At 44.8% G+C, this 24,482-nt stretch overlaps 4 protein-coding genes across 6 annotated transcripts; 3 read left to right on the top strand and 1 right to left on the bottom strand.

The window, feature by feature from the left end:
* Window positions 1-333: 333 nt before the first annotated feature.
* On the top strand, window positions 334-7,428 carry asdurf (ASNSD1 upstream open reading frame). The gene is made up of 4 exons (XM_071340375.1): window positions 334-557; window positions 6,969-7,022; window positions 7,124-7,199; window positions 7,289-7,428. The coding sequence occupies exons 1-4, from the start codon at window positions 480-482 to the stop codon at window positions 7,318-7,320; spliced, it is 240 nt and encodes a 79-aa protein (XP_071196476.1). The 5' UTR covers window positions 334-479; the 3' UTR covers window positions 7,321-7,428.
* On the top strand, window positions 7,373-10,854 carry asnsd1 (asparagine synthetase domain containing 1). Its single transcript, XM_071340369.1, has 3 exons — window positions 7,373-8,788; window positions 8,970-9,151; window positions 10,387-10,854. Exons 1-3 carry the CDS (start codon window positions 7,373-7,375, stop codon window positions 10,631-10,633), a joined length of 1,845 nt encoding a protein of 614 aa, XP_071196470.1. The 3' UTR covers window positions 10,634-10,854.
* LOC139538388 (glucose-1-phosphate thymidylyltransferase) lies at window positions 10,728-13,270 on the bottom strand. Of its 2 annotated transcripts, none has more exons than XM_071340373.1 (8): window positions 12,576-13,270; window positions 12,280-12,369; window positions 12,091-12,170; window positions 11,894-12,009; window positions 11,551-11,648; window positions 11,231-11,299; window positions 11,092-11,150; window positions 10,728-11,007 (listed from the first exon to the last, which is right to left on the bottom strand). In XM_071340373.1, exons 1-8 carry the CDS (start codon window positions 12,765-12,767, stop codon window positions 10,887-10,889), a joined length of 825 nt encoding a protein of 274 aa, XP_071196474.1. In that variant the 5' UTR covers window positions 12,768-13,270; the 3' UTR covers window positions 10,728-10,886. The 2 variants fall into 2 exon arrangements, with proteins under 2 accessions (XP_071196474.1, XP_071196475.1); XM_071340374.1 differs by having other exon boundaries at window positions 11,092-11,164; window positions 12,576-13,092.
* Window positions 13,271-13,425: 155 nt separating this feature from the next.
* Window positions 13,426-24,481, top strand: ankar (ankyrin and armadillo repeat containing). Of its 2 annotated transcripts, none has more exons than XM_071340368.1 (23): window positions 13,426-14,056; window positions 14,240-14,677; window positions 15,464-15,627; window positions 15,743-15,858; window positions 16,049-16,229; window positions 16,348-16,570; window positions 16,649-16,690; window positions 16,789-16,990; window positions 17,385-17,593; window positions 17,790-17,894; window positions 18,144-18,391; window positions 19,021-19,189; window positions 19,259-19,500; window positions 19,750-19,903; window positions 21,276-21,437; window positions 21,706-21,812; window positions 21,970-22,092; window positions 22,379-22,537; window positions 22,705-22,822; window positions 23,349-23,458; window positions 23,643-23,839; window positions 23,928-23,974; window positions 24,064-24,481. In XM_071340368.1, the coding sequence occupies exons 1-23, from the start codon at window positions 13,426-13,428 to the stop codon at window positions 24,282-24,284; spliced, it is 4,368 nt and encodes a 1,455-aa protein (XP_071196469.1). In that variant the 3' UTR covers window positions 24,285-24,481. The 2 variants fall into 2 exon arrangements, with proteins under 2 accessions (XP_071196469.1, XP_071196468.1); XM_071340367.1 differs by having other exon boundaries at window positions 22,376-22,537.
* The last annotated feature ends 1 nt before the right edge of the window (window position 24,482 follows it).

The raw sequence follows: 24,482 nt of genomic DNA, 5'->3' as shown, positions 1-24,482 counted from the left end.
CAACGGAACGGAGTCAAACTTGGTTTCCATATGTTTGATACCGTTCCATTCATGGGAGCCTTAGGGGGCTGAAGAAATTTGGCTTGGCCACTAAGATCCTCAGAAACTTTTACAGATGCACAATTGAGAGCATCCTGTCAGGGGCACACTGCCTGCCTTCCAGGACACCTACAGCAAGTGATGTCACAGAAAGGCAAAACAGATAATCGAAGACATCAACCGCCCAGGTGGGTAGAAGTTTTATTAGTTTTTTACTTTTTATTTTCGTAATAGTACAGAATTAGGCATAACATGATTGATCGCACACTCCAACACAGTAGGTGGCGGCATGCACCTTAAACGGTTGTTTGCGGAACGCCATGATATATAAAAGTATTCAGTCCTCGTTGACGTCTCTTGCTTGTACAATGTTTTTCGTCTGCTAGTGCCAGCTAGGTAATAAATACGATATTATCTTCGCTGTGTGTTACCTTATCAAAATGTCTGCAAAGAACCAGCGAGCGAACGAAAACATTGCTGAGGGAGAGTCTACGCTGAAGGAGGAATTAAACAAAAAGGTAACGTTAGATAATGCCAGATTGTTGGTGTGAGAAATTAGCAGATAGGCAGCTAAATTAGTCAGAATCTTGAGTTTCTGGCAGCCAAATACTCCATCTAAACTCTCAATTGCCTCAATACACGTTACACGCTCGAACTTTCCAAGCCCTCTTACTGGGGGAGCCGTTTCCGGTGCGTCAGGCATTAACCAACAGGGAGGATATCTCGTTAAATATGGTTTAAATTCGTTAGAATTACTACATTTATATTCACATATTTTAAAAGCTACAATACTGCGCTTGTGAGAAATGTAAGGACATTTTAAAACGAGTGTTTCAACATAGTAGTAGTTATAACCACTACAAAGCTGATGCTAGCTAGCGAGCCTCTTCCATAGACTTGACTGGTTGCTAACATCAGAGCCTTCTGGCTAATGTCATAGACTGGATCTAACGTTGTTTTACAGAGAAATCGGTCGAAGTACTTATGTTGTTGTTAAATTATTGTTAAGGTGTATTTGGTTGGATTTGCTATCTAGTAATTTTAGATCTGTGCGCAAGTTGGTCCAATGTTTTGAAAACAGCTATATGTAACGTTATCCTAAGTAATGTTATTTCTCTGCACCGTTTTTTTTGTCATTGACACGCTCTACATTTACCAGCTTATTCCCTGCGGTTGTCCGTGTCATTTACGGATGCGCTCCGTTTATACATCCATGAAGTCACTCACTAATTCTCCCTTCCGCCAATCTATTCCATATTGCCCACTTCACTTCTTCAAAAGACAGCAAAAACAAATATTAGAAAGTGTTAATTTCGTTTACAGATCATAATCTAATAAGGCTGTTTCAGCATCTACAAAGTAGATTTTTAGAATTTTAGCAAACATTTAAAAAAGCAACAAAATAATCCAGGTGGCTCGTGACTGCATAGAAACGTCCTCACTGTCAACTGCATTTATTTTCAGCAAACTTAACATGTGTAAATATTTGTATGAACGTAAGATTCCACAACTGAGACATAAACTGAACAAGTTCCACAGACATGTGACTAACATAAATGGAATAATGTGTCCCTGAACAAAGGGGGGGGTCAAAAGTAACAGACAGTATACTGCAGTGCATCTCCTCCTCATGGACTGCACCAGATTTGCCAGTTCTTGCTGTGAGATGTTACCCCACTCTTCCACCAAGGCACCTGCAAGTTCCCGGACATTTCTGGGGGGAATGGCCCTAGCCCTCACCCTCCGATCCAACAGGTCCCAGACGTGCTCAATGGGATTGAGATCTGGGCTCTTCGTTGGCCATGGCAGAACACTGACATTCCTGTCTTGCAGGAAATCAAGTACAGAACGAGCAGTATGGCTGGTGGCATGGTCATGTCAGGAAGGGTACCACATGAGGGAGGAGGATGTCTTCCCTGTAACGCACAGCGTTGAGATTGCCTGCAATGACAACAACCTCAGTCCGATGATGCTGTGACACACAGCCAAAGACCATGACGGACCCTCCACCTCCAAATCGATCCCGCTCCAGAGTACAGGCCTCGGTGTAACGCTCATTCCTTCGACGATAAATGCGAATCTGACCATCACCCCTGGTGAGACAAAACCGCGACTCGTCAGTGAAGATTACTTTTTGCCAGTCCTGTCTGGTCCAGCGACGGTGGGTTTGTGTCCATAGGCGACGTGCCTTACAAACAGGCCTACAAGCCCTCAGTCCAGCCTCTCTCAGCCTATTGCGGACAGTCTGAGCACTGATGGAGGGATTGTGCGTTCCTGGTGTAACTCGGGCAGTTGTTGTTGCCATCCTGTACCTGTCCCGCAGGTGTGATGTTCGGATGTACCGATCAGCTGTCCGTTCTGTCTCCCTGTAGCGCTGTCTTAGGCGTCTCATAGTACGGACATTGCAATTTATTTCCCTGGCCACATCTGCAGTCCTCATGCCTCCTTGCAGCATTCCTAAGGCACATTCACGCAGATGAGCATGGACCCAGGGCATCTTTCTTTTGGTGTTTTTCAGAGTCAATAGAAAGGACTCTTTAGTGTCCTAAGTATTCATAACTGTGACCTTAATTGCCTACCGTCTGTAAGCTGTTTGTGTCTTAACGACCACAGGTGCATGTTCATTAATTGTTTATGGTTCATTGAACAAGCATGGGAAACAGTGTTTAAACCCATTACAATGAAGATCTGTGAAGTTATTTGGATTTTTATGAATTATCTTTTAAAGACAGGGTCCTGAAAAGGGGATGTTTCTTTTTTGCTGAGTTTATACAGTTAAAGTCGGAAGTTTACATACACTTAGGTTGGAGTCATTAAAGCTCGTTTTTCAACCACTCCACAAATTTCTTGTTAACAAACTATAGTTTTGGCAAGTTGGTTAGGACATCTACTTTGTGCATGACACAAGTAATTTTTCCAACAATTGTTTACAGACAGATATTTCAGTTATAATTCACTGTATCACAATTCCAGTAGGTCAGAAGTTTACATACACTAAATTGACTGTGCCTTTTAAATGGCTTGGAAAATTCCAGAAAATGTCATGGCTTTAGAAGCTTCTGATAGGCTAATTGAAGTCATTTGAGTCAATTGGAGGTGTACCTGTGGATGTATTTCAAGGCCTACCTTCAAACTCAGTGCCTCTTTGCTTGACATCATGGGAAAATCAAAAGAAATCAGCCCAAAAAATGTAGACTTCCACAAGTCTGGTTCATTCTTGGGAGCAATTTCCAAACACCTGAAGGTACCACGTTCATCTGTACAAACAATAGTACGCAAGTATAAACACCATGGGACCACACAGCCGTCATACCGCTCAGGAAGGAGACGCGTTCTGTCTCCTAGAGATGAACGTACTTTGATGCGAAAAGTGCAAATCAATCCCAGACAACAGCAAAGGACCTTGTGAAGATGCTGGAGGAAACCGGTACAAAAGTATCTATATCCACAGTTAAACGAGTCCTATATCGACAGAACCTGAAAGGCCGCTCAGCAAGGAAGAAGCCACTGCTCCAAAACAGCCATAAAAAAGCCAGACTACGGTTTGCAACTGCACATGGGGACAAAGGTCATACTTTTTGGAGAAATGTCCTCTGGTCTGATGAAACAAAAATATAACTGTTAGGCCATAATGACCATCGTTATGTTTGGAGAAAAAAGGTGGAGGCTTGCAAGCCGAAGAACACCATCCCGACCGTGAAGCACGGGGGTGGCAGCATCATGTTGTGGGGGTGCTTTGCTGCAGGAGGGACTGGTGCACTTCACAAAATAGATGGCATCACGAGACAGGACAATTATGTGGATATATTGAAGCAACAGCTCAAGACATCAGTCAGGAAGTTAAAACTTGGTCGCAAATGGGTCTTCCAAATGGACAATGACCCCAAGCATACTTCCAAAGTTGTAGCAAAATGGCTTAAGGACAACAAAGTCAAGGTATTGGAGAGGCCATCACAAAGCCCTGACCTCAATCCCATAGAAAATTTGTGGGCAGAACTGAAAAAGCGTGTGCGAGCAAGGAGGCCTACAAACCTGACTCAATTACACCAGCTCTGTCAGGAGGAATGGGTCAAAATTCAGCCAACTTATTGCGGAAGGCTACCCAAAACGTTTGACCCAAGTAAAACAATTTAAAGGCAATGCTACCAAATACTAATTGAGTGTATGCAAACTTCTGACCCACTGGGAATGTGATGAATGAAATAAAAGCTGAAATAAATTATTCTCTCTACTATTATTCTGACATTTCACATTCTTAAAATGAAGTGGTGAGCCTAACTGACCTAAGACAGGGAATTTTTAGGTGTATGTAAAACCTCCAACTTCAGCTGTATATATTTAAAACATTCCAAAACCATAGACCTGCTAAATACTCACATTTAGCATAAAAAGTCATTAGAAACAACATGTATTCTGTATTTATTTTCAAAGATGCCAACAATTGTCCATGAAGCAAACATTGGATGATTTGGTGGCGTTTTCCTACCCGTCCTTCATCCGTGATGCTTGTTCAACATAACATTTGTAGAGTCCTGTGAACAGTCATAAACATGCTTTTTGAACAGTACCGTCTTCTTAATTGAGAACTTTGACATATTGCCATAATAAATTAAATCTGATGGGCAACAGAATGACCCCCATAACCTCCATAAAGCCTATATACAGTGGGGCAAAAAAGTATTTAGTCAGCCACCAATTGTGCAAGTTCTCCCACTTAAAAATATGAGAGGCCTGTAATTTTCATCATAGGTACACTTCAACTATGACAGACAAAATGAGAAAAAAAATCCAGAAAATCACATTGTAGGATTTTTTATTAATTTATTTGCAAATTATGGTGGAAAATAAGTATTTGGTCATCTACAAACAAGCAATATTTCTGGCTCTCACAGACCTGTAACTTCTTCTTTAAGAGGCTCCTCTGTCCTCTACTCGTTACCTGTATTAATGGCACCTGTTTGAACTTGTTATCAGTATAAAAGACACCTGTCCACAACCTCAAACAGTCACACTCCAAACTCCACTATGGCCAAGACCAAAGAGCTGTCAAAGGACACCAGAAACAAAATTGTAGACCTGCACCAGGCTGGGAAGACTGAATCTGCAATAGGTAAGCAGCTTGGTTTGAAGAAATCAACTGTGGGAGCAATTATTAGGAAATGGAAGACATACAAGACCACTGATAATCTCCCTCGATCTGGGGCTCCACGCAAGATCTCACCCCGTGGGGTCAAAATGATCACAAGAACGGTGAGCAAAAATCCCAGAACCACACGGGGGGACCTAGTGAATGACCTGCAGAGAGCTGGGACCAAAGTAACAAAGCCTACCATCAGTAACACACTACGCCGCCAGGGACTCAAATCCTGCAGTGCCAGACGTGTCCCCCTGCTTAAGCCAGTACATGTCCAGGCCCGTCTGAAGTTTGCTAGAGAGCATTTGGATGATCCAGAAGAAGATTGGGAGAATGTCATATGGTCAGATGAAACCAAAATAGAACTTTTTGGTAAAAACTCGTCGTGTTTGGAGGACAAAGAATGCTGAGTTGCATCCAAAGAACACCATACCTACTGTGAAGCATGGGGGTGGAAACATCATGCTTTGGGGCTGTTTTTCTGCAAAGGGACCAGGACGACTGATCCGTGTAAAGGAAAGAATGAATGGGGCCATGTATCGTGACATTTTGAGTGAAAACCTCCTTCCATCAGCAAGGGCATTGAAGATGAAATGTGGCTGGGTCTTTCAGCATGACAATGATCCCAAACACACTGCCCGGGCAACGAAGGAGTGGCTTCGTAAGAAGCATTTCAAGGTCCTGGAGTGGCCTAGCCAGTCTCCAGATCTCAACCCCATAGAAAATCTTTGGAGGGAGTTGAAAGTCCGTGTTGCCCAGCAACAGCCCCAAAACATCATGACTCTAGAGGAGATCTGCATGGAGGAATGGGCCAAAATACCAGCAACAGTGTGTGAAAACCTTGTGAAGACTTACAGAAAACGTTTGACCTCTGTCATTGCCAACAAAGGGTATATAACAAAGTATTGAGACATTTTTGTTATTGACCAAATACTTATTTTCCACCATAATTTGCAAATAAATTCATTAAAAATCCTACAATGTGATTTTCTGGATTTCTTTTCTCATTTTGTCTGTCATAGTTGAAGTGTACCTATGATGAAAATTACAGGCCTCTCATCTTTTTAAGTGGGAGAACTTGCACAATTGGTGGCTGACTAAATACTTTTTTGCCCCACTGTACATGTTTTTCAGTCAAGCATGTTGCCATGATATGTAGAAGCTGTTATTGACAAAAGGGAATGTTAATCATAAATACATAACATTTTGCTGATCCATGTACAATATGCTGATTGAAGAGAAGTGTTCATTAGAAAAGTGGTGGTGGAGTGCATGTGGATGGTGGTCATTGATAATGATGGCTGTTAGTCATCCTAGAAAATTATTTTAATTAAAATGTAGTCCAGATCAGATAAACATTTACATTTTGCAAAATAAGGATATACAAACACAACACTCACTGTTCTTGTTACAAATGCATGACTATTGTTATGGTAGATATTCACACTGATGTGGGCAGCTTATACAGGTACATGGTGCACAGAGAAAAGCTCCTGGGCCCCCCACCAAGCTGCGACAGAGAGAAATGGAACTTGCATTAATCAGGACAGGTACATGTGGTACATAGGCCTACAAACACTGTTCAAATTTATTTATATAGCCCTTCTTACATCAGCTGATATCTCAAAGTGCTGTACAGAAACCCAGCCTAAAACCCCAAACAGCAAGCAATGCAGGTGTAGAAGCACAGTGGCTAGGAAAAACTCCCTGGAAAGGCCTTTTCATGAAAGTTCTCTGAACTGAACTCATTTTATATTATCTATGTTTTTTTTCACTTAAAGTCATGTTTCTGCAGATCAAGGAACAGAAAATTGTGTTTGATGAGCTCTCCAATCTGAAGAAAAACAGGGTAAGAAGTGGTTAATAAAATGTAAAACCTAGCTGTTTAATTTCTTTAAGATGTGATGTTCCTGTGAAGGTAATGCTAATCTTGATGCATATTCCTTTCAGAGGGTCTATGTTCAACAGCCCAACAGTAACATATTCTTCTTGGCAGACAGAGGGCAGACTCTTGCTTCATGCAAAAGTAAGAATACCATTTTTGTGTACAAGTTTTGTTTTCTCTTAACCATTTTTTATGTGAGATACACTACATGTGAACTTCTCTTCCCTCAGAGGAACTCGACAGCATGAAGAAGGATATGTAGAATCTACTCAATCCGGGACGGAACTACAAATAAGGCCTTACTAGCTATAAATATGTGTGGTATTTGCTGTGTACTGAGCTTGTCCCCCTCCCAGCTTGTGCTGGAGAAGAGTGTGCATGAAAACCTAAGGAAAAGAGGGCCTAACTCTAGTTGCAACATCACCAAAACAGCTTCAAATCCCCACTACCAGTGTCTGTTCTCTGCTCACGTACTTCACATGAGAGGTTGCCTTGCCCCTCAGCCAGCACAAGACCGTAACAGCAATGTATTGATGTGGAATGGAGAGGTTTTTGGAGGACTGTTATTGAGACCAGAAGAGAATGACACTGACGTTCTTTCCCACCACCTCGCAGCCTGCCACAGCCCTACAGAGATCCTGTCTGTCCTCGGCAATGTCCGAGGACCCTGGGCTTTCACTTATTACCAACAGGCCGGACACTATCTTTGGTTTGGGAGAGACTTCTTTGGCCGGCGAAGCCTGCTTTGGCAATATGATGCTGAGGAGAAGTCTTTGACTCTGACGTCTGTGGCTGTCTGTCTCCCTGGCTCTGACCGACCACCACAGTGGCAAGAGGTTCCAGCAGTTGGTGTTTACAGGATTGATCTGAGGGCGTTTGCAGAGTCTGGCTGTTTGACCTTTGAGGTTTATCCATGGGTTCACGCAGGCGAGAATCTATCGTCTGTTAGTCATGAATCTAAGTGGGAGGGTATACCAAGTTACACCTCAGCAATGATGAACAATTCAGGCCTCTCCCTCACGTCTCCAGTTTGCCCACTGAACATGTCAATCCCTCAGTTGTTGGAGATGGAACATGATCCAAGCTCACAGTCCTCAGTTGAAGATCTGGAGGTGTTGCTAAAGTCTGGTGTGAGAGAGCCTGTGGTAAATCGTCTCATTGATGTTCTCAGTGAGGCAGTACGGAGGCGTGTGCAGTGTCTTCCCTTTGATACACAGATGACATCACCACTGACCAATGACAAGGCAGCAATTGCAATTCTTTTCTCAGGAGGGATTGATTCCATGGTTCTGGCTGCCCTGGCCGACCGCCACATCCCAAACCACCAACCAATCGACCTTCTGAATGTGGCATTCAAACTGCAGGAACCAAAAATTGTGAAGGCGTCTACCAAAAAAAGCAAAAAGCACAAAACAAAGCCAATGGATTCTAAAACTGACGTTCCTGATTCCAATGTGTATAACCCCTTTGGCGTTCCAGACAGGATCACTGGTAGAGCAGGTCTGCAAGAGCTTCAGGACTTGAACCCAGAGAGAAGATGGAATTTTGTTGAAATCAACGTTTCTCGGGAAGAGCTGCAGAAAATGCGCCAGGAGCACATCTGTCACCTGGTGCACCCATTGGATACCGTGCTGGATGACAGCATTGGATGTGCTGTGTGGTTTGCGGCGAGAGGAACCGGCTTCCTTACAGAAGGCAACGAAGAGAGGGGGTTCACATCATCTGCCAAGGTACAGTAGCGTATCAAATGGGTAAAATAATAAGGAACATGCCATTTACAAGTTGTTAATAAAGTCTGTTTCATATTCTAACTTTTTTTTGTTGAAAATGTTTAGCTTTGCAGTGGTATAAATCAGACCCAATTAACAACCTTTCAAGTAAATTGTCTGTTCCACTGCTCTGTGACGGCAGGTGATTTTGACCGGTATTGGAGCGGATGAGCAGCTGGCAGGGTACTCCAGACACCGAGTCCGCTTCAAGACCTCTGGGCAAGAGGGTCTGGTCCAAGAGCTGGCCATGGAGCTGGGCAGAATCTCCACAAGGAATCTGGGTCGAGATGACAGAATCATAGGGGACCACGGGAAGGAGGCTAGGCAAGTCTCGGTCATTAGAAACAAGCAGATTTTCCAGTACCAAAAATACACTACATGACAAAGTATGTGGACACCTGCTCGTCAAACATCTCATTCCAAAATCATGGGCATTAATATGGAGTTGGTCCCCCCCTTTGCTGCTATAACAGCCTCCACTCTTCTGGGAAGGCTTTCCACTAGATGTTGGAACATTGCTACGGGGTCTTGCTTCCATTCAGCCACAAGAACATTAGTAAGGTCGGGCACTGATGTTGGGCGATTAGGCCTGGCTCGCAGTCGGCATTCCAATTCATCCCAAAGGTGTTCGCTGGGGTTGAGGTCAGGGCTCTGTGCAGGCCAGTTAAGTTCTTCCACACGATCTCAACAAACCATTTCTGTATGGATCTCGCTTTGTGCATGTCGAAATAGCAAAGGGCCTTCCCCAAACTGTTTCCACAAAGTTGGAAGCACAGAATCGTCTAGAATGTAATTGTATGCTGTAGCGTTAAGATTTCCATTCACTGGAACTAAGGGGCCTAGCCTGAACCATGAAAAACAGCCCCAGACCATTATTCATCCTTCAACAAACTTTACAGTTGGCACTATGCATTCGGGAAAGGTAGCGGTCTCCTGGCATCCGCCAAACCCAGATTCGTCCGTTGGACTGCCAGATGGTGCTGCTCCAGATTCGAATGGCGACGAGCTTTACACCACTCCAGCTGACGCTTGACATTGTGCATGGTGATCTTAGGCTTGGAAACCATGGAAACCCATTTCATGAAGCTCCAGACAAACAGTTATTGTGCTGAAGGTGCTATCAGAGGCAGCTTGGAACTCGGTAGTGAGTGTTGCAACCAAGGACAAGATTTTTATGCGCTAAAGCACACGCCGGTCCTGTTCCGTGAGCTTGTGTGGCCTACCACTTTGCGGTTGAGCCGTTGTTGCTCCTAGACGTTTCCACTTCACAATAACAGCACTTAGTTGAACGGGGCAGCTCTAGCAGGACAGAAACTTGACCAACTGATTTGTTGGAAATGTGGCATCTTATGACGGTGCCACATTGAAAGTCACTGAGCTCTTCAGTAAGGCCATTCTACTGCCAATATTTGTCTATGGAGATTGCACGGCCGCGTGCTCGATTTTATGCAACGGGTGTGGCTGAAATAGCCAAATACACTCATTTGAAAGGTGTGTCCACATACTTTTGTATTTGAATTAATTGTGATATGCTGGATGTTTTTGTTGGCCTTGTATAGGTTTCCCTATTTGGACGAGGATGTGGTGTGTTTCCTGAATGCCCTGCCAGTGTCTGATAAGGCAGATCTGTCCCTGCCTCGAGGTGTAGGGGAGAAACTGCTGCTGAGGCTGGCTGCCAAGAAACTGGGTCTGGGGGCATCTGCTCTACTGCCTAAGAGAGCCATGCAGTTTGGTTCCCGCATTGCAAAGATGGAAAACAGCCACGAGAAGGCCTCAGACAAGTGCAAGAGACTCCTCACACCTTAGATCAGCACAACATTTAATCAGGAATGTTTTTTTACACTGTATTGACATAAAGCAACTAAGTCATCCTCTTAATTAGGGTCACAGTGAGCCACAATATGAACAGACATGTTTTATTTTCCGATAAATATACAAATACACATTTTGATTGTAATATAATTTGAATATTTTCAAAATTTGTTCTTGTAATATTCAAGGCACAAATAAAGTTACCATTTTCTTCACATTGCCAATCTGAAACATGGCTCTGTGCACGCTACATCATGTAAGACTTCACATCTTGAAGATTTTCTCTGAAGTACCGGTCACATTCAACATAGGAGGGCAGGTTTCCCACATCAAAACGGCCAGAAATCTGATGAATATACACAGGCTTTCTGTGGTGGGAAAAGGAAAAGTGTACTGAGAGAATGCATTGTTTTTGCAGCCGTGAATGTTGATCATCAATTTTGAATTAGTACCTTGAAATGAGCCACGACAAAAAGTTTCCAGGTGCGTCCTTTTCTTCGATTGGTGCTTCCTTTGAAAAAAGAGCTGCTTTAGTTTAGATTAATATCAAGTGATGGATTACCAGCACAAATTAAGGAAATTACTGTTTACCTTATTTTCTTCAAGAAAGGCATCCAATAGATGAAGGATTTTCTTGGAAAACAAGTAGAAACATGGACACTGCAAAAAAGCATACACCATCAATAGGCGAATATGTAGACACGGTGGGAAACTGGGAGGTTTAGTAGCAAATCGAATACTTCTTGCGCTTATCAGCAAATAGATTACTTGCTCCTAGTTTGAGCCCTTAAACAAAAGGTTTATCTGCTGTGTTTAATGTTGCAATTTATAAACATTCCAAAGCAAGAAAAGTCTTAAGAGGTTGGGTATATATTCTAGGGAGGGACAGAAAAGTGTTAGTATGCACATACTGCTCTCCTTGATTTTGTCTCAGAGGGAAGAGGTTTCTCCTTCATACAGAGCACCCGAAGGTCTTCATCGACTTCCAAAATACCATACTTCTGTGTCTCTATGGGAGCAAATACAGAAATACAACTCATTAGGAAGGTGTTTGGTATACTCAGTATGTAATGATAATCGCTCACAAATGTTATCCAACTGGATGTGCTTTAAACAAGTCGTGTGATTAGTGCAGCATTTGAAAGGTTTTAGTGTAAAAAACAGGATAGAGATACAAAATATATTTTCTTGAGTTCTTTGGGGCTACAGCTAGCATGACAACTTCAAAAGCACACAATCTGACATTTCACTCACCCTCATCTTTACATTGGTAGGAAAGAACCAGACTGCTGTCTTCACACATTGCTTGCAGGTCAGAAAACTTCTCTTTAACTTTAATGAGACTGAAATCTTCCTTGAACAAAGTGTCTCTGTGTGGAGAAGAGCCTGTCAGTATGAGTCAGTAAATGTTTTCTACATCGAGTCAAGCGAAGAAGCTTTTTCAAACATACCCTCCGATAACTATTACATGGTCTTCGATCTTGAAGTGCTTGACTGTTAGCTGAAGACAGGCGACAGCACCAAGACGGTCCTTGTGGAATAAAAATTGTCAAATGTATAATTGATATTTGACCTGGACAATGCACATGGATCAACATGACAGAACACTATCCCAGGGAAAATCATGCAAGCTGACGAACCTCATTGCTCTTTGTTCCATCACTTAGCACTTTGACATTAGGGAAGTCCAGGGCCCACTCCTCAAATGCTTTGTGGTGGAGGGCATTGGTCTGTTAAGGTAAAAAGATAGTCATCGTTGACATTATCACCACACATCAGTCCTTAAACATGAATTTAGGTATTTCGAAATTCTTAAAATATTTATTGGGTTTTACTTTCCAATGAACTGATGAATGTTCAAAATGTTGGCCAGGTACAGTTACATGTGGAGTAAAATAATTCACATAAAATACTCTTAATGTACTATGATACTTACAATGACAAAGACGGTGTCCACGCATCCAGTGGTATTCAAAGCTTGGACCCAGTGAGATATCAAGGCACAGTGCCCCACAGGAAGTAGTGGCTTGGCAATGCCAGCCAGATGTTTGAATCTTCTGCTCGTGTCGTTATCAACATCTCTCTGCAACCTTGTTCCATATCCCGCAGCGAGAATAACCGCTTTCATTTAAACAACCGTGCCAGAGTAGGCTACTTAGCGTAAGTCACTTATTTAGCTAGGTGGCTAAATAAGACGCTAGTTCAAATGCTGCTGTAAACTGCTTGTGAGTTATAGGTCAAGTAAACGTATCAAAGCAGCAATTATAACATACGACTTCACATCTGTGTTCAATAGTGAATACACGAACCTGTGTCAATCAGAATATCATTCTTCCACGACGTAAAACAATTTTCGGGGGGAAAATGACCATACGCTGTAGGTTACAGTACAAAGTCTCAACAAAGCAACGTCTTCAAAAGTAATTGAACAGCGCCCCCATATGTCATGAATTGGAAAACTTTATGAGGAGATCAGGGGTGCGTTCGTAAATTCACTCTGGCTATCTACTACGATTTCAGAGCACTCTCTTTGAGTGTGCAAGATAGCAGAATAACTGACGAATTTACGAACGCACCCCAAGTCTGTCTAGACATCGCGCGCCCGTAACCAAGGCTGAGCGTCTTGGTTGCCAAGAGCACGGAATCTTACACATTCATTTGGACTTTGAGGCAACAATGTTATGCTGTGATGGTAGCAACAAGTTTCACCCGTTATTCTAAAACGGTCTATGCAGTCATTTAGAGTGTAAGCAAAGGTTAAAATAGCCTGCTAGCTAACGTAAACTATGGAAGTAATGGCGCGCTCACTGACATCCAGTTCTTCGTCCAGATTACAACATTCTTCTGTTGAAGAGGAGGAGAAGGATGACACGGCCTACCTTGCTGCATTGACAGCTCAAAGAAATGCCAACGCTTTCTTTGAGAAGTACGAAAAGGGCGAAGTTCAGGAGTTGCTGAGCCTGACCTCTGGTAACTGGTTTCTGGGTGGTGATGACTTCACTCAGCCAGTTGAAACGCCGCCGGGCATAATCAAACAAATGAGGAACTTCACCGAATCAAACTGCATCATTCTCGCACCTGTGGATGCGCGAGTCCCTCTTGATTACAAGGTGGTCCATCAAATAGTCCGAGAGCTCACAGTTGGCATCTATTGTTTCAACCAAGTGCCATTTATAAGTCTTGAGCCAAACTTTGACCAGAGCACCTCATGCCAACTGTCTCCAGCATATTACGATACGAAAGTAGGACAAATGTTGGTTAATATTGACTACACTATCAAGGCTCTTTGGCATGGAGCCAACATTCCCAGAGAAAATCGCATTCGCTTCTCTGAACTCTGGAGAAGCAGCATGGGTGTCGACTCAAATGGAGTACCGCAAACGAAGAAAGATGTGTTTGCAGAGTTTCTCACAGCAGGTATTTGGGTGACAGAGAGAGAAATGTAATGTAAGATGAATACTGACACAGATAAATGTATGGCCTAACTTTGAGGCAAAATTGTGTCCGTTTTTTAATAATGATGTTGATTAGATTCAATTGAACATGCCTACTTTAGAAATAGGATTCCCCTCAACTGAGGATGCTTGTTGCATCCTCCAGGTCTTCAGGACATCTCAGAGGAGCCCTGTTACCAGGGCATATACAACATGGAAGTCAATGTGGATCCTACCTATGACCCCAACAGTGCAGAGGAGGAGAGGCTTTTTTCCCAACACCAGGAGAGCATCCTGCTTAAGCTGACATCCTACCTGTCCTCTGCCCGACAGCACAGCAACCTGTTTGTGTTCGAGGGTGCCCACAGTCTGGCCAGTGTGGTGAGGCTGACTGAGGAGAGGCTGGAGCTGGCCACCTACCAGAGGCTGCAGCAGAGGCTGGGTCTACAGGCAGGCCTGGTTAGGAGCTGCTTGGAGAGGAAGGCAGAGGTGTGCAGAGACCTGGCTTACCTGCGCCTCCTCACCTTCCTGGTGCCCTTCCTGGTAGGGCTAAAGAAGAGGATGAAGATCCCAGACCTGGCGCAGATGCTGCCGGCTTACTCAGGTCGGTTGCTACAGCGCAAAAAATGAAATATAACTTACAGGATCTCCATGAGCAGCACTAACTACATCTCTGTGCTACTTACTTACTGCGTTCATAACGGTATTTGAATTGTAGACTGAGGCCAATTTTCTGTCACTGAAACAACTAGGTTCCCCATTGCCTAATAAATCAGACTTTTATACCAATACTTTAATATACAGTCTGAAACATAGCAATGCAAAATCAAAGTTTTCCTTATAAGCCAGAATGTTGACTACAATTACTTTTTAACTTACTCTACCGGTTGTGTGGTTGGTCCTTCAGCTGCTCGAAACTTTTGACAAAATATTCACAGTAAAGCGTTGTTAAACAACTTTTTTAGAGCGCCAGTACTGCTGTTGAAATGTATATCACCTGACATGTGTAAACACCTGTAGACTTCGGTTACTGTACTTCTGTCTTGTGCACGTGCCTTTGGTCACAAGCAAACAAATCTTAATTGCCACACACAGAGATACGTATTTTGAAGTCAGGCTAATAACACTTTCCTTTGAATATTGCGTCACATTTCGACCAACTGAAGGACCAACAGCACGGACAATCGGCAGAGTAAGTTCAAATTATGTTTATTCAACATTCTGACTTGTAGGAAATGTTTGGAATGTTTTAACATTAATGTGCGTGGCGATGCCTACATAATTTGAAGGCATTGCCACGTTTTGTGCCTAGGTTCCCTATGGCTATCATACCATTATCTTTGAGGTTGCAACAGATGTGTTTATCGTTGTTTTCATTCTGTTTTTGTAGATGATAAACTGAAGACAGAGAGGGAATTACCACCATTGCTCCTTGGACCTGCGTTCGCCTGTAAACATTTTCCGTACAAGTCAGATGAGTATTTTCACCTTCACGGTGGGATTGAAGTTGACATCGGAACCCCTCAGCTAGAGGAAGTCTCTGAGGAAACAAAGGTGAGAGTTAGATTCACTTACTAGTGAGCCGTCACAAGCCACTTAAGAGCTATCTACTTCCACAGTGAGGCCCTAGTTTCATAATGAAATCAGGTTGTCTTGTGGTTCCCTCCAGGAGGCCTTTGCTGCACTGCAGAGTCTTGCAGTGGATCACCTAAGAGACCTGCTAAGTCAGGACACCACCTACAAAGAGCACTTCCCCGTACCAGTCCACAAGGTCAACGGCAATAAGTATGTTAAGTTCACTTGCAGAGAAGCTGTCTTAACATGCACGCATAAACACACACATCTCACTTACATTGAGCTCGGAGGCCTTATACTCCACACACTCGCACACAGATGCACTTGTAAGAGAACACAAACCCATGCTTTTCAGTGTCCAATGGTCAGGCTCTTACACGCTGCTTGATGTCTTTGGCAGCTATCATGTGATCTCCATTGAGGTGGGCTCATTCTACCCTCAGCCTAACGTGGTTCCATGGTGGGAGGCCCTCAACACTGCCATCAAAACCCTGAGAGGGAAGAGACTGCCACTCTCTGACGTCCAGCTGCATGAGCAGTTCAAGAAGACATTTGGCTACAAAAAGGCCATCAATTGCAAGGTGATGACGAAAAAGAAGATAGGGCAATATAAGAAGCAGTTCTTTTTTTCCTTTTTTTAGTATTAGGTAAATGTAAAAGGCTTGTATGACCGTGTGTGTTATTTCTCACTGGGGTCAGAGTGTGCCATTCGGCATGCGTGCTGCGGCAGAGCGCGGCCTATCCGCTGTGTTCTACTCGCTGTGCCGCCGGAACTCTCCATCTCACCTGGGAGTCCTGGATGAGCAGGGCTACTCCCTGCTGCACCACGCTGCCAAACACAACCACACACACATCATCTGCCAGCTGGCCACCACCGGGGTCAACCTCAACCAGACAAGCAGCGGCAGGTTCAGCCGCACAGGTCAGAGACATGCCTCTCTCCCTTACTCTCATTTACACACTGTCCTCAAAACTGTTTACAAACACCTTTATTTTGCAGTGAAATCTGGAGGTGGCGTTGGGCCCCCAAAAGAAGGAGCTGGTAAGCACATACCAGTGTGAACATGCCAGCCTCACTCTACTGTAACGAAATAGGGCTTTCAGACACGGCTTTCCACTGTTTGTTTGTACCTGTTCCAGGCTCCACTCCCATGCACCTGGCTGCTCAGTGTGGTTCCCTGGAGGCCATCAGCTGTCTGCTGGCTCTGCAGGCCGACCACCGGCTAGTGGACCGCAGGGGCTGGATGGCTGTGCACTTTGCTGCCTACTACGGCCAGGTGGCCTGCATACAGGCTCTTTGCAGGAAAGACTCAGAGCTGGTGGAGATGCAAACCACTGCCGAGTGAGTGAGGAGACACTTCTAGGTTTAGAATAGATGACATGTCTAACAGGGATCAATAGGATGCAACAGCAGGCCACTGGCACCGTTACACAGATGCTTTCAGTGTCCTTTAATGTAACACTAGCATGACATTGCTCTGTAATCAGCACATACAACAGTGGAGGTTGCCGAGGGGAGGACGGCTCATAATAATGGCTGGAATATCAAACACGTGGTTTCCATGTCGATACCATTCCATTGACTCCATTCCGGCCATTATTATGAGCCGTCCTCCCCTCGGCAGCCTCCACTGACATACAAGTAACAGACACCACTAAATGCACTGGAGGCGGTACGGATGCATCTTCTTCTACGTGCACACAGGTTGACGGTGTTGTTTTTTTTGTCTCCTCAGGTACCGCAGCTGCCCGTTGCTCCTGGCGGCCACGTCGGGCTCCGTGGAGGCCCTGGACTACATGCTGTCCGCAGGAGCCGACTGGCGGAGGAGGGACAGCAAGGGCAACGACGTCGTGCAGCTGGCCGCCCTCTACTTCCACCCCAAAGTCCTCAGGCACCTCATCTCGCTGGGCCTGCCGGACCTGCCTGTCTGGAAGATCCTTGTGGGTACGCTGCCTGGTGGAAAAGATGGAGATGGGAATTAGCTAGCGAGCGAGGGTTAAGCGAGGCCAATGTTTGGAACGCAGGTTGTATCCGTTAGATGAGTCTGCACTGATACTAAGGTGTGTGTGTGTTTGTGTGTGTGTGTGTGTGTGTGTGTGTGTGTGTGTGTGTGTGTGTGTGTGTGTGTGTGATGGAGCAGAGATGCTGCACAGCGAGGACCACCGCAGGCTGGAGATGGCCATCCGCTGCCTGGAAGCTCTGTGTGTCACGGCCAAGTCCTTCTGGAGGGATATCATGGATGCAGGTGAGTGAGTTTTTGGAGAGTTTGGGCCTATACCAGACAGGAATGCCTTGTTTTATACTATAGCCATAAAAACTAGCTTTGTATTGCCAATTTATATTTTGCCAATTTTCAACCATCCTTAGAGTTATACTCCATATCACAGTAATATTACAGCATTAAACATTTTTGGTACTACGGAATACAAAGCTAGGCCAATTGCAATAGAATCAAAATATCGAAGGACCCTAAAGCAGTTGACCTATTCTGTAGGAGGGATCCCGGCCCTGTTGGAGCTAATGCGCAGCACGAGACCAGTGCTGCAACGTATGGCTGCCGCCGTGGTGTGTCACATCTCGGAGAGGACGCCCGTGTGTGAGGCCCTGGTGCGCTATGGTGCCGTGCCGGTGCTGATCAATCTGCTGGGCAGCCAGCAGGCCGAGCTCCACTCCCGCTGTGCCCTCATACTGGCAGACCTGGCAGGGCACAGTGACCAGTACCAGTCCCTCATAGCCCAGCAGGTTAGTACTACTGATATAATCAGTCTTTCCCATAGCCCATCTAGTTAGTATTGCTGTAACTAATAGGTGGGTTCAGTTATAACCAGTCTTGTGTGTGTGAGCGCGCACGTGTGTATGTCTGTCTGTATTTGTGTATGTATTTTTTTTATCCCATTTTCTCCCCAATTTTCGTGGTATCCAATCGCTAGTAATTACTATCTCGGGAGAGACGAAGGTCGAAAGCCATGCGTCCTCCGAAGCACAACCCAACCAAGCTGCACTGCTTCTTAACACAGCGCGCCTCCAACCCGGAAGCCAGCCGCACCAATGTGTCGGAGGAAACACCGTGTACCTGGCCCCCTTGGTTAGCGCGCACTGCGCCCGGCCCGCCACAGGAGTCGCTGGAGCGCGATGAGACAAGGATATCCCTACCGGCCAAACCCTCCCTAACCCGGACGACGCTATGCCAATTGTGCGTCGCCCCACGGACCTCCCGGTCGCGGCCGGCTGCAACAGAGCCTGGGCGCGAACCCAGAGACTGGTGGCGCTGCGATGCAGTGCCCTAGACCACTGCGCCACCCGGGAGGCGTATTTGTGTATGTTTGACAATTCGTGCATGCGTGTTTGACAGTTCATTCGTGTGTGTCCAGGGTGGAGTGGCCCCATTGGTGAGGCTCCTGGGCTCGGACCTACATAATGTGCTGGTGAACACTGTGCGGTGCATCAAGGCGCTGTGTGTCCGTAGCCCTGGCAACCAGACGGCCATGGCCCTGGCTGGGGGGATTCCACAACTTGTGGAGCTCTTGACTGTCAGATCAGGTACATTGTTAAATCATGAGTAAGACGATGATGATATAGAACATGATGATGATGGCCGTGTATCTCCAGAAGTGTTGCAAGAGGAGGCGTGCGCGGCTCTGGCTGAGCTGGCTAAGGGACACCGGGAGAACCAGGACACCATCTGTGGAGCGGGCGCCGTGGCCCCGTTGGTGCTCATACTGCGGGGGAGGAAGATAGCCGCGCAGGTGACGGCGGCCAGAGCCCTTGAGGCCATCGCCGATCACAACCCTGCCATACAGGCCCGCTTTCTGAAGAAGTCGGCCGCCAAGCACCTCCTACGACTCTTAAAGGTAGGACCTGAGCAAGTCAAATCATTGTTTCCCTCATTTTTAAATATGCTTATGGAATTCTTGAACATTTTATATTCATGTACTTTAAGTTGTGTCCCCTGGGCCATGTTCAGGGTTGAGTTCAGTAGGGCACGCTGTATCAAACTGTTTTGCAACAGAAAATCTGTTGCAAAATCTGTGTTCTTATGGGACAAATTCAGGTAGTACCTCCCCATTTCAATATTTTTCTCCCTATTGAACGTGACCCAGGTGTTCCAGGTGGAGGCGAGGGAGCAGGGGGCCGTCTCTCTATGGGCCTTGGCAGGACACACTCTGAAGCAACAGAGACTCATGGCAGTGCACATCGGCTACCACTTCATTCTCGAGCTCATCCTCTCCTCCTCCGACAGGATGCAATACGTCGGTAGGTTCTCTCATTTCTCATATTTTTGTTTTAAATGCTACCCCTCTGTACTTGCTAAGTCTCTTACGCAAAATAGGTATTTTACACCAAAGTAATCTCTCTCACAAGAGGAAGTTATATGGCAATCATCGGTTCATGGACAGAGTTGGCTTGCTGACATCAAGCTTTTCCAGACATTTTATTCAGTCAAGGGGATGCCGTCTCCGGGGATCGATGAAACTAAACACTGAGTGTCGTAAAACAACAAAACTTCCATGTGTTGTTGACAGGCGATGCAGATAAATGATTGACTGTACCATAAACAGGAACCCTGAGGTTTGTGCTGGAGCGAGCCTCACCTCTGTCACCACAAGACCAGCCGCCTCCTACCCCCAGACGGCTTTCCTCTGCTAGACTCATCACCTGCAGCCAGAGCACAGGAAGGCATGCAGTCAGGAATGCCTGTCTGTCTATCCCTCCATTGGGAATCCCAACACCTTCAAAATAAGAGGAACACAATCTCAAACAAAATTGAATGTGACAAACATTTCAATATCCCAAAGTTGATTTGGAAGAACTGGGGTATCAATTGGAATGGGATGGGTCACTCCCCATACCTCTGTCATTCCTTGAACACGTGTTCCCGGGTAGTTTTTTGCTGTAACATGTTAAGAGCCTCTACTCTTCCCTCAGGTCCTCGGTCTGTCACACATGTCTACAGAACATCTATTCTGCAGCTTCTGAAATAGTTTCTGTCCAGACAAGACGACAGATGGTTCTTTCATTCCAGCCTTCTTTTTCACCCAAAAAATGCCTGTCGTTCTCTTAAAAGGGAGACGAACTGAGGTTAATGATGTGGAAATGGTAGGCCAGCCCCTGACCACAATAACACCCCGACCAATGGTTTAAAAAGTGAATGTACAGATTGAATTGTAGGTAACACTTTACCTGAACCGTCTGTCACAAAGTCTACATAACGCCATCATAGTAATGGCATAACAGTCATGACCGTTAATGTCAGCTTATAGGCCTAGCAACTAACTTTACACCCTGCTAACCTAAAATTGTTATTAGGGCCAGCTAATTGACAGGTCATAACGCTAGCCAACTAGCTTACCTAGATAATATTTTCCCCCATAACTGTTTCATAAGCTGACAGCTGGCAGCAACTTATGCCTTCGTCCTGTCATCTTTACACTGATGGACACCACTGCTGGCCGATACTCCATAAAGGCATCACTCACTCACATCCCAGCACTGCCACCAATTGTCAGATGTGGTGTGGAGGTTTCCGATCTGGTGAGGCCAGAGAGGGCCCTTATGAAAGAATTCAAGTCAAGGTTTACATGCAATTTAGCTTGGTAAAGTGTAAACAAATAGTATTGTATTTCAGGCTGCCAGGCAGTTATAGCACTGAGCAGGGACAGTCGGAGCCACCAGGACGGGCTGTGTAAAGAAAATGGGGTGCCCCCACTGGTTCGTCTACTACGGGGGTCCCGGACCACAGAGAGTACCCTCCTCAGCGTTATACGATCCCTGGGCATCCTGTGTATTGGTTTGTACATTCTCACTGTAGCCTTAATCTTATCTTGAGAAACACAGTACATGCACTCAAAGGTTTGCATAAACCATGCATTGGTATCAATGGGAGATTTGAGTAAACCTTTGTCATGATACTACTTGACGATTTTGCCCATTGATGTTTTAACAGTGCTACAGTAGTAACATGGCTTTCAGACTTGACTTGGAAACAGGTCATAGTATACAAGCTAATAATATACCATGACTTCTAGTGCATACATGTTTCGTACATCTTATTTTAGGAGGTGCACACACCAATAACCCAAACAGCCAGAGGGTCATAGCTGAGGAGCAAGCCATTCCAACTCTGTTAGAACTTGTGAAGCACCAAGAATCACTGCAGGTCAAGGTAAATACTTTGGAAATCGATCACAAAAAAAACATGTTCTCTCTCCTCTTAAATGTCCTTGGTAATGCCACAAAAGTCCCACAAACAAGGGCGTCCAATACTAGAATTTTCCATTGAAAGGAATTGAGGCTTGGATGACATGTTGATTCTCCCTCAGGTCCAAGTGGCTCAAACACTGGCCTGTGTGCTGCTGGGAAACCAGGACCTGCAAACAACCTTCTGGGAAAAAGAGGAGTTTACCTACGAAACAGTTCTAGAGTTGCTACGAGTGCCAGATCAGGTAAACCATTTGAAAGGCTGTTTGTGGGCTACTTCATAACTTTAAACCAACTTTAGCCCAGAACCTTTCGGTATGTCAGCACAGTCACTAACAAGATGAGGTGGAACAAAATAATGGGTCTAGTAGAGATTAGAAAGAAAAGCATCCAGTATCCTATACTGTTATCTCAATGTGCAATGAACTACTGGCACCTAATGGTCAAGGACTGCTCAAGCACTAAGGGGTGTTGACACTCCGTAAAGTGCATTCCCCATGGCAATTTGTCATGTTTGCCTTTTCCCAGCAGGACATCTGCCTGGAGGCTGGTTACGCCCTGTCTCTGTTTGCCTACAACAACACCACCCAGCAGGCAGCCATCCTGCAGAATGGTGGCATTCCCATAGCCATGTACGAGCCCTTCTTGAACTCCAAGAACGAGATGGAGAGAGCCAAAGCTGCTTTTCAGGTAGCCATGAAGCAGATCATTAAAAACAAAATCACCTGAGGGCCACAGTAATATCAATGAGTCATTAACAGCTGCTGATTTGTATGTGTTTTCCGACTTGACACGGAATTAGCATTAGGTAATGCCTTTTATCGCTACCTTTTCGTTTCGTGGTAACTGGTCTCCAGATAGTTGTGCTGGCCAAAGTGATCACGGACACAGACCAGGTGACTCTGTCTGCCAGAGGGGTGACTGTCCTTGTAGACCTTCTGCAGTCCACTAATCCCAACACTGTGGTCCTGACAGGTAACTTCAGCCCAGTACTATGTATGGGAAGAACATTATATTCACTGAGCAAAAATATAAACGCAACATGTAAACTGTTGGTTCCATGTTTCATGAGCTAAAATAAAAGACCCCAGAAATGTTCCATACGCACAAAAAGCTTATTTCTCTCACATTTTGTTTACATCCCTGTTTAGTGAGCATTTCTGCCAAGATAATCCATCCACCTGACAGGTGTGGCATATCAAGAAGCCGATTAAACGGCATGATCATTACACAGGTGTACCTTGTGCTGGGGACAATAAAAAACCACTCTAAAATGTGCAGTTTTGAGTGCACAGAAATACGTGATGAGATCCTGAGGCCGATTTAAAAAATAAAGTATCTGTGACCAACAGATGCATCATTTATTTATTTCGATTGACTGATTTCCTTAAATGAACTGCAACTCAGTAAAATCTTCAAAATTGTTGCATGTTGCGTTTTATATTTTTGTTCAGTATAGAAGAACACTAGTCTTACCTTACTGCATACATTTCTGCCATAGCTCAGTTGCTAGCCAGTCTGGCTCACACCCGGGCAGGTATTCCTGATGCTATTGTCACCATGGGAGCTGTTGGTCACCTATGTGCTCACCTGTATTCTGAGGAGGAAGAGGTAAGGATGGGACTTGTGGTATGGGGGAGCATTCCTGTCTATGACTATTGTCTGAAATCTAACAGACTATCAAGATAATTCATTCTACAACCATCAAATGCTATCCAACTTGACATATTTCTGGTTACGATGTGCAGATTTTTGATACAAGCATGCATGGTGGTAAAATCTTGAATATTTTCAGGTGCGAACGGCATCTTCAAGTGCCCTCGGCTACCTCACCTTTAACCGTCACGCACATCGCCTCTTGTTAGTGGAATGTCGAAACACTCCATCTATGTACGACCTTTTGACCCAGCATCTCATCGAGGACGCCAAGATCTCACACATTTTTACTGCGGAGTTTGAAAGGCAGAAAATAGTGGGGCTGCCATCACTAAGGTATGTTCGTTTTTTTTTTTTACCTAAAAAGCAATGCTTTCATATTTCTAGCTGGGATAACATCAATAATTTCTGTCCTTTTTAACAGTTTGGAGATAAATGGTGGCCCACCTGTTCCTCAGCGCAACAAAAAAGGTACATTTTGTTATGCTATACATAATTATTTGAATCTATTTCATATAATAAAAAGTCTCAATCGTCTTTGTCTCCTCTACCTACGTCAGGTTTGTCCAAAAAGACAAGCCGCACTCCTGGCCTGTCAGTGTCTGCAGGCCACTTTGGGAGGACCAGCTCGGCTCCAGTTCTCCAGCTTCAACCCCAGAGGAGCAGGACAGCCAACCCCAAGGTTAGGCTGCAGGGAGAGGGGCCAACCCATAGCTCTCAGCCCACCCTGGAGTCACTGAGGCTGGATAAGGACAGCCAGCGGCCCCAGCAAAGGCAGTGACCCTGGAGGTCAGCCTAGGATCTAGCCTGACTGGGCTAGCTTAAAGTAGTAGTGAATTTATGACTCAGGGAGCCATTCTATTTATGTTCAAGATGAATATATTACATTTATATTATTAATGGAAATGACTGACTTAATGGTATAATATATTGGAAGTCGATTGAATAAAAAAACGAAATTAAACGCTTAACACAGAAT

The sequence above is a fragment of the Salvelinus alpinus genome, chromosome 14 (assembly GCF_045679555.1).
Source record: "Salvelinus alpinus chromosome 14, SLU_Salpinus.1, whole genome shotgun sequence".
Lineage (NCBI taxonomy): Eukaryota > Metazoa > Chordata > Actinopteri > Salmoniformes > Salmonidae > Salvelinus > Salvelinus alpinus.
This window is presented reverse-complemented; position numbering and strand designations above follow the sequence as displayed.

Coding starts and splice junctions, on each gene's coding strand:
- asnsd1 (XM_071340369.1), top strand. CDS start 7,373: ATGTGTGGTATTTGCTGTGTACTGAGCTTGTCCCCCTCCCAGCTTGTG. Junction 8,789..8,969: donor GGTTCACATCATCTGCCAAG/GTACAGTAGCGT, acceptor CTGTGACGGCAG/GTGATTTTGACCGGTATTGG. Junction 9,152..10,386: donor GACCACGGGAAGGAGGCTAG/GCAAGTCTCGGT, acceptor GGCCTTGTATAG/GTTTCCCTATTTGGACGAGG.
- ankar (XM_071340367.1), top strand. CDS start 13,426: ATGGAAGTAATGGCGCGCTCACTGACATCCAGTTCTTCGTCCAGATTA. Junction 18,392..19,020: donor AGTCCCTCATAGCCCAGCAG/GTTAGTACTACT, acceptor GTGTGTGTCCAG/GGTGGAGTGGCCCCATTGGT. Junction 23,459..23,642: donor TGTATTCTGAGGAGGAAGAG/GTAAGGATGGGA, acceptor GAATATTTTCAG/GTGCGAACGGCATCTTCAAG.
- asdurf (XM_071340375.1), top strand. CDS start 480: ATGTCTGCAAAGAACCAGCGAGCGAACGAAAACATTGCTGAGGGAGAG. Junction 558..6,968: donor AGGAGGAATTAAACAAAAAG/GTAACGTTAGAT, acceptor ATGTTTCTGCAG/ATCAAGGAACAGAAAATTGT. Junction 7,200..7,288: donor GACTCTTGCTTCATGCAAAA/GTAAGAATACCA, acceptor CTCTTCCCTCAG/AGGAACTCGACAGCATGAAG.
- LOC139538388 (XM_071340373.1), bottom strand. CDS start 12,767: ATGAAAGCGGTTATTCTCGCTGCGGGATATGGAACAAGGTTGCAGAGA. Junction 12,171..12,279: donor ATGGAACAAAGAGCAATGAG/GTTCGTCAGCTT, acceptor TTATTCCACAAG/GACCGTCTTGGTGCTGTCGC. Junction 11,008..11,091: donor TTGTCGTGGCTCATTTCAAG/GTACTAATTCAA, acceptor TTCCCACCACAG/AAAGCCTGTGTATATTCATC.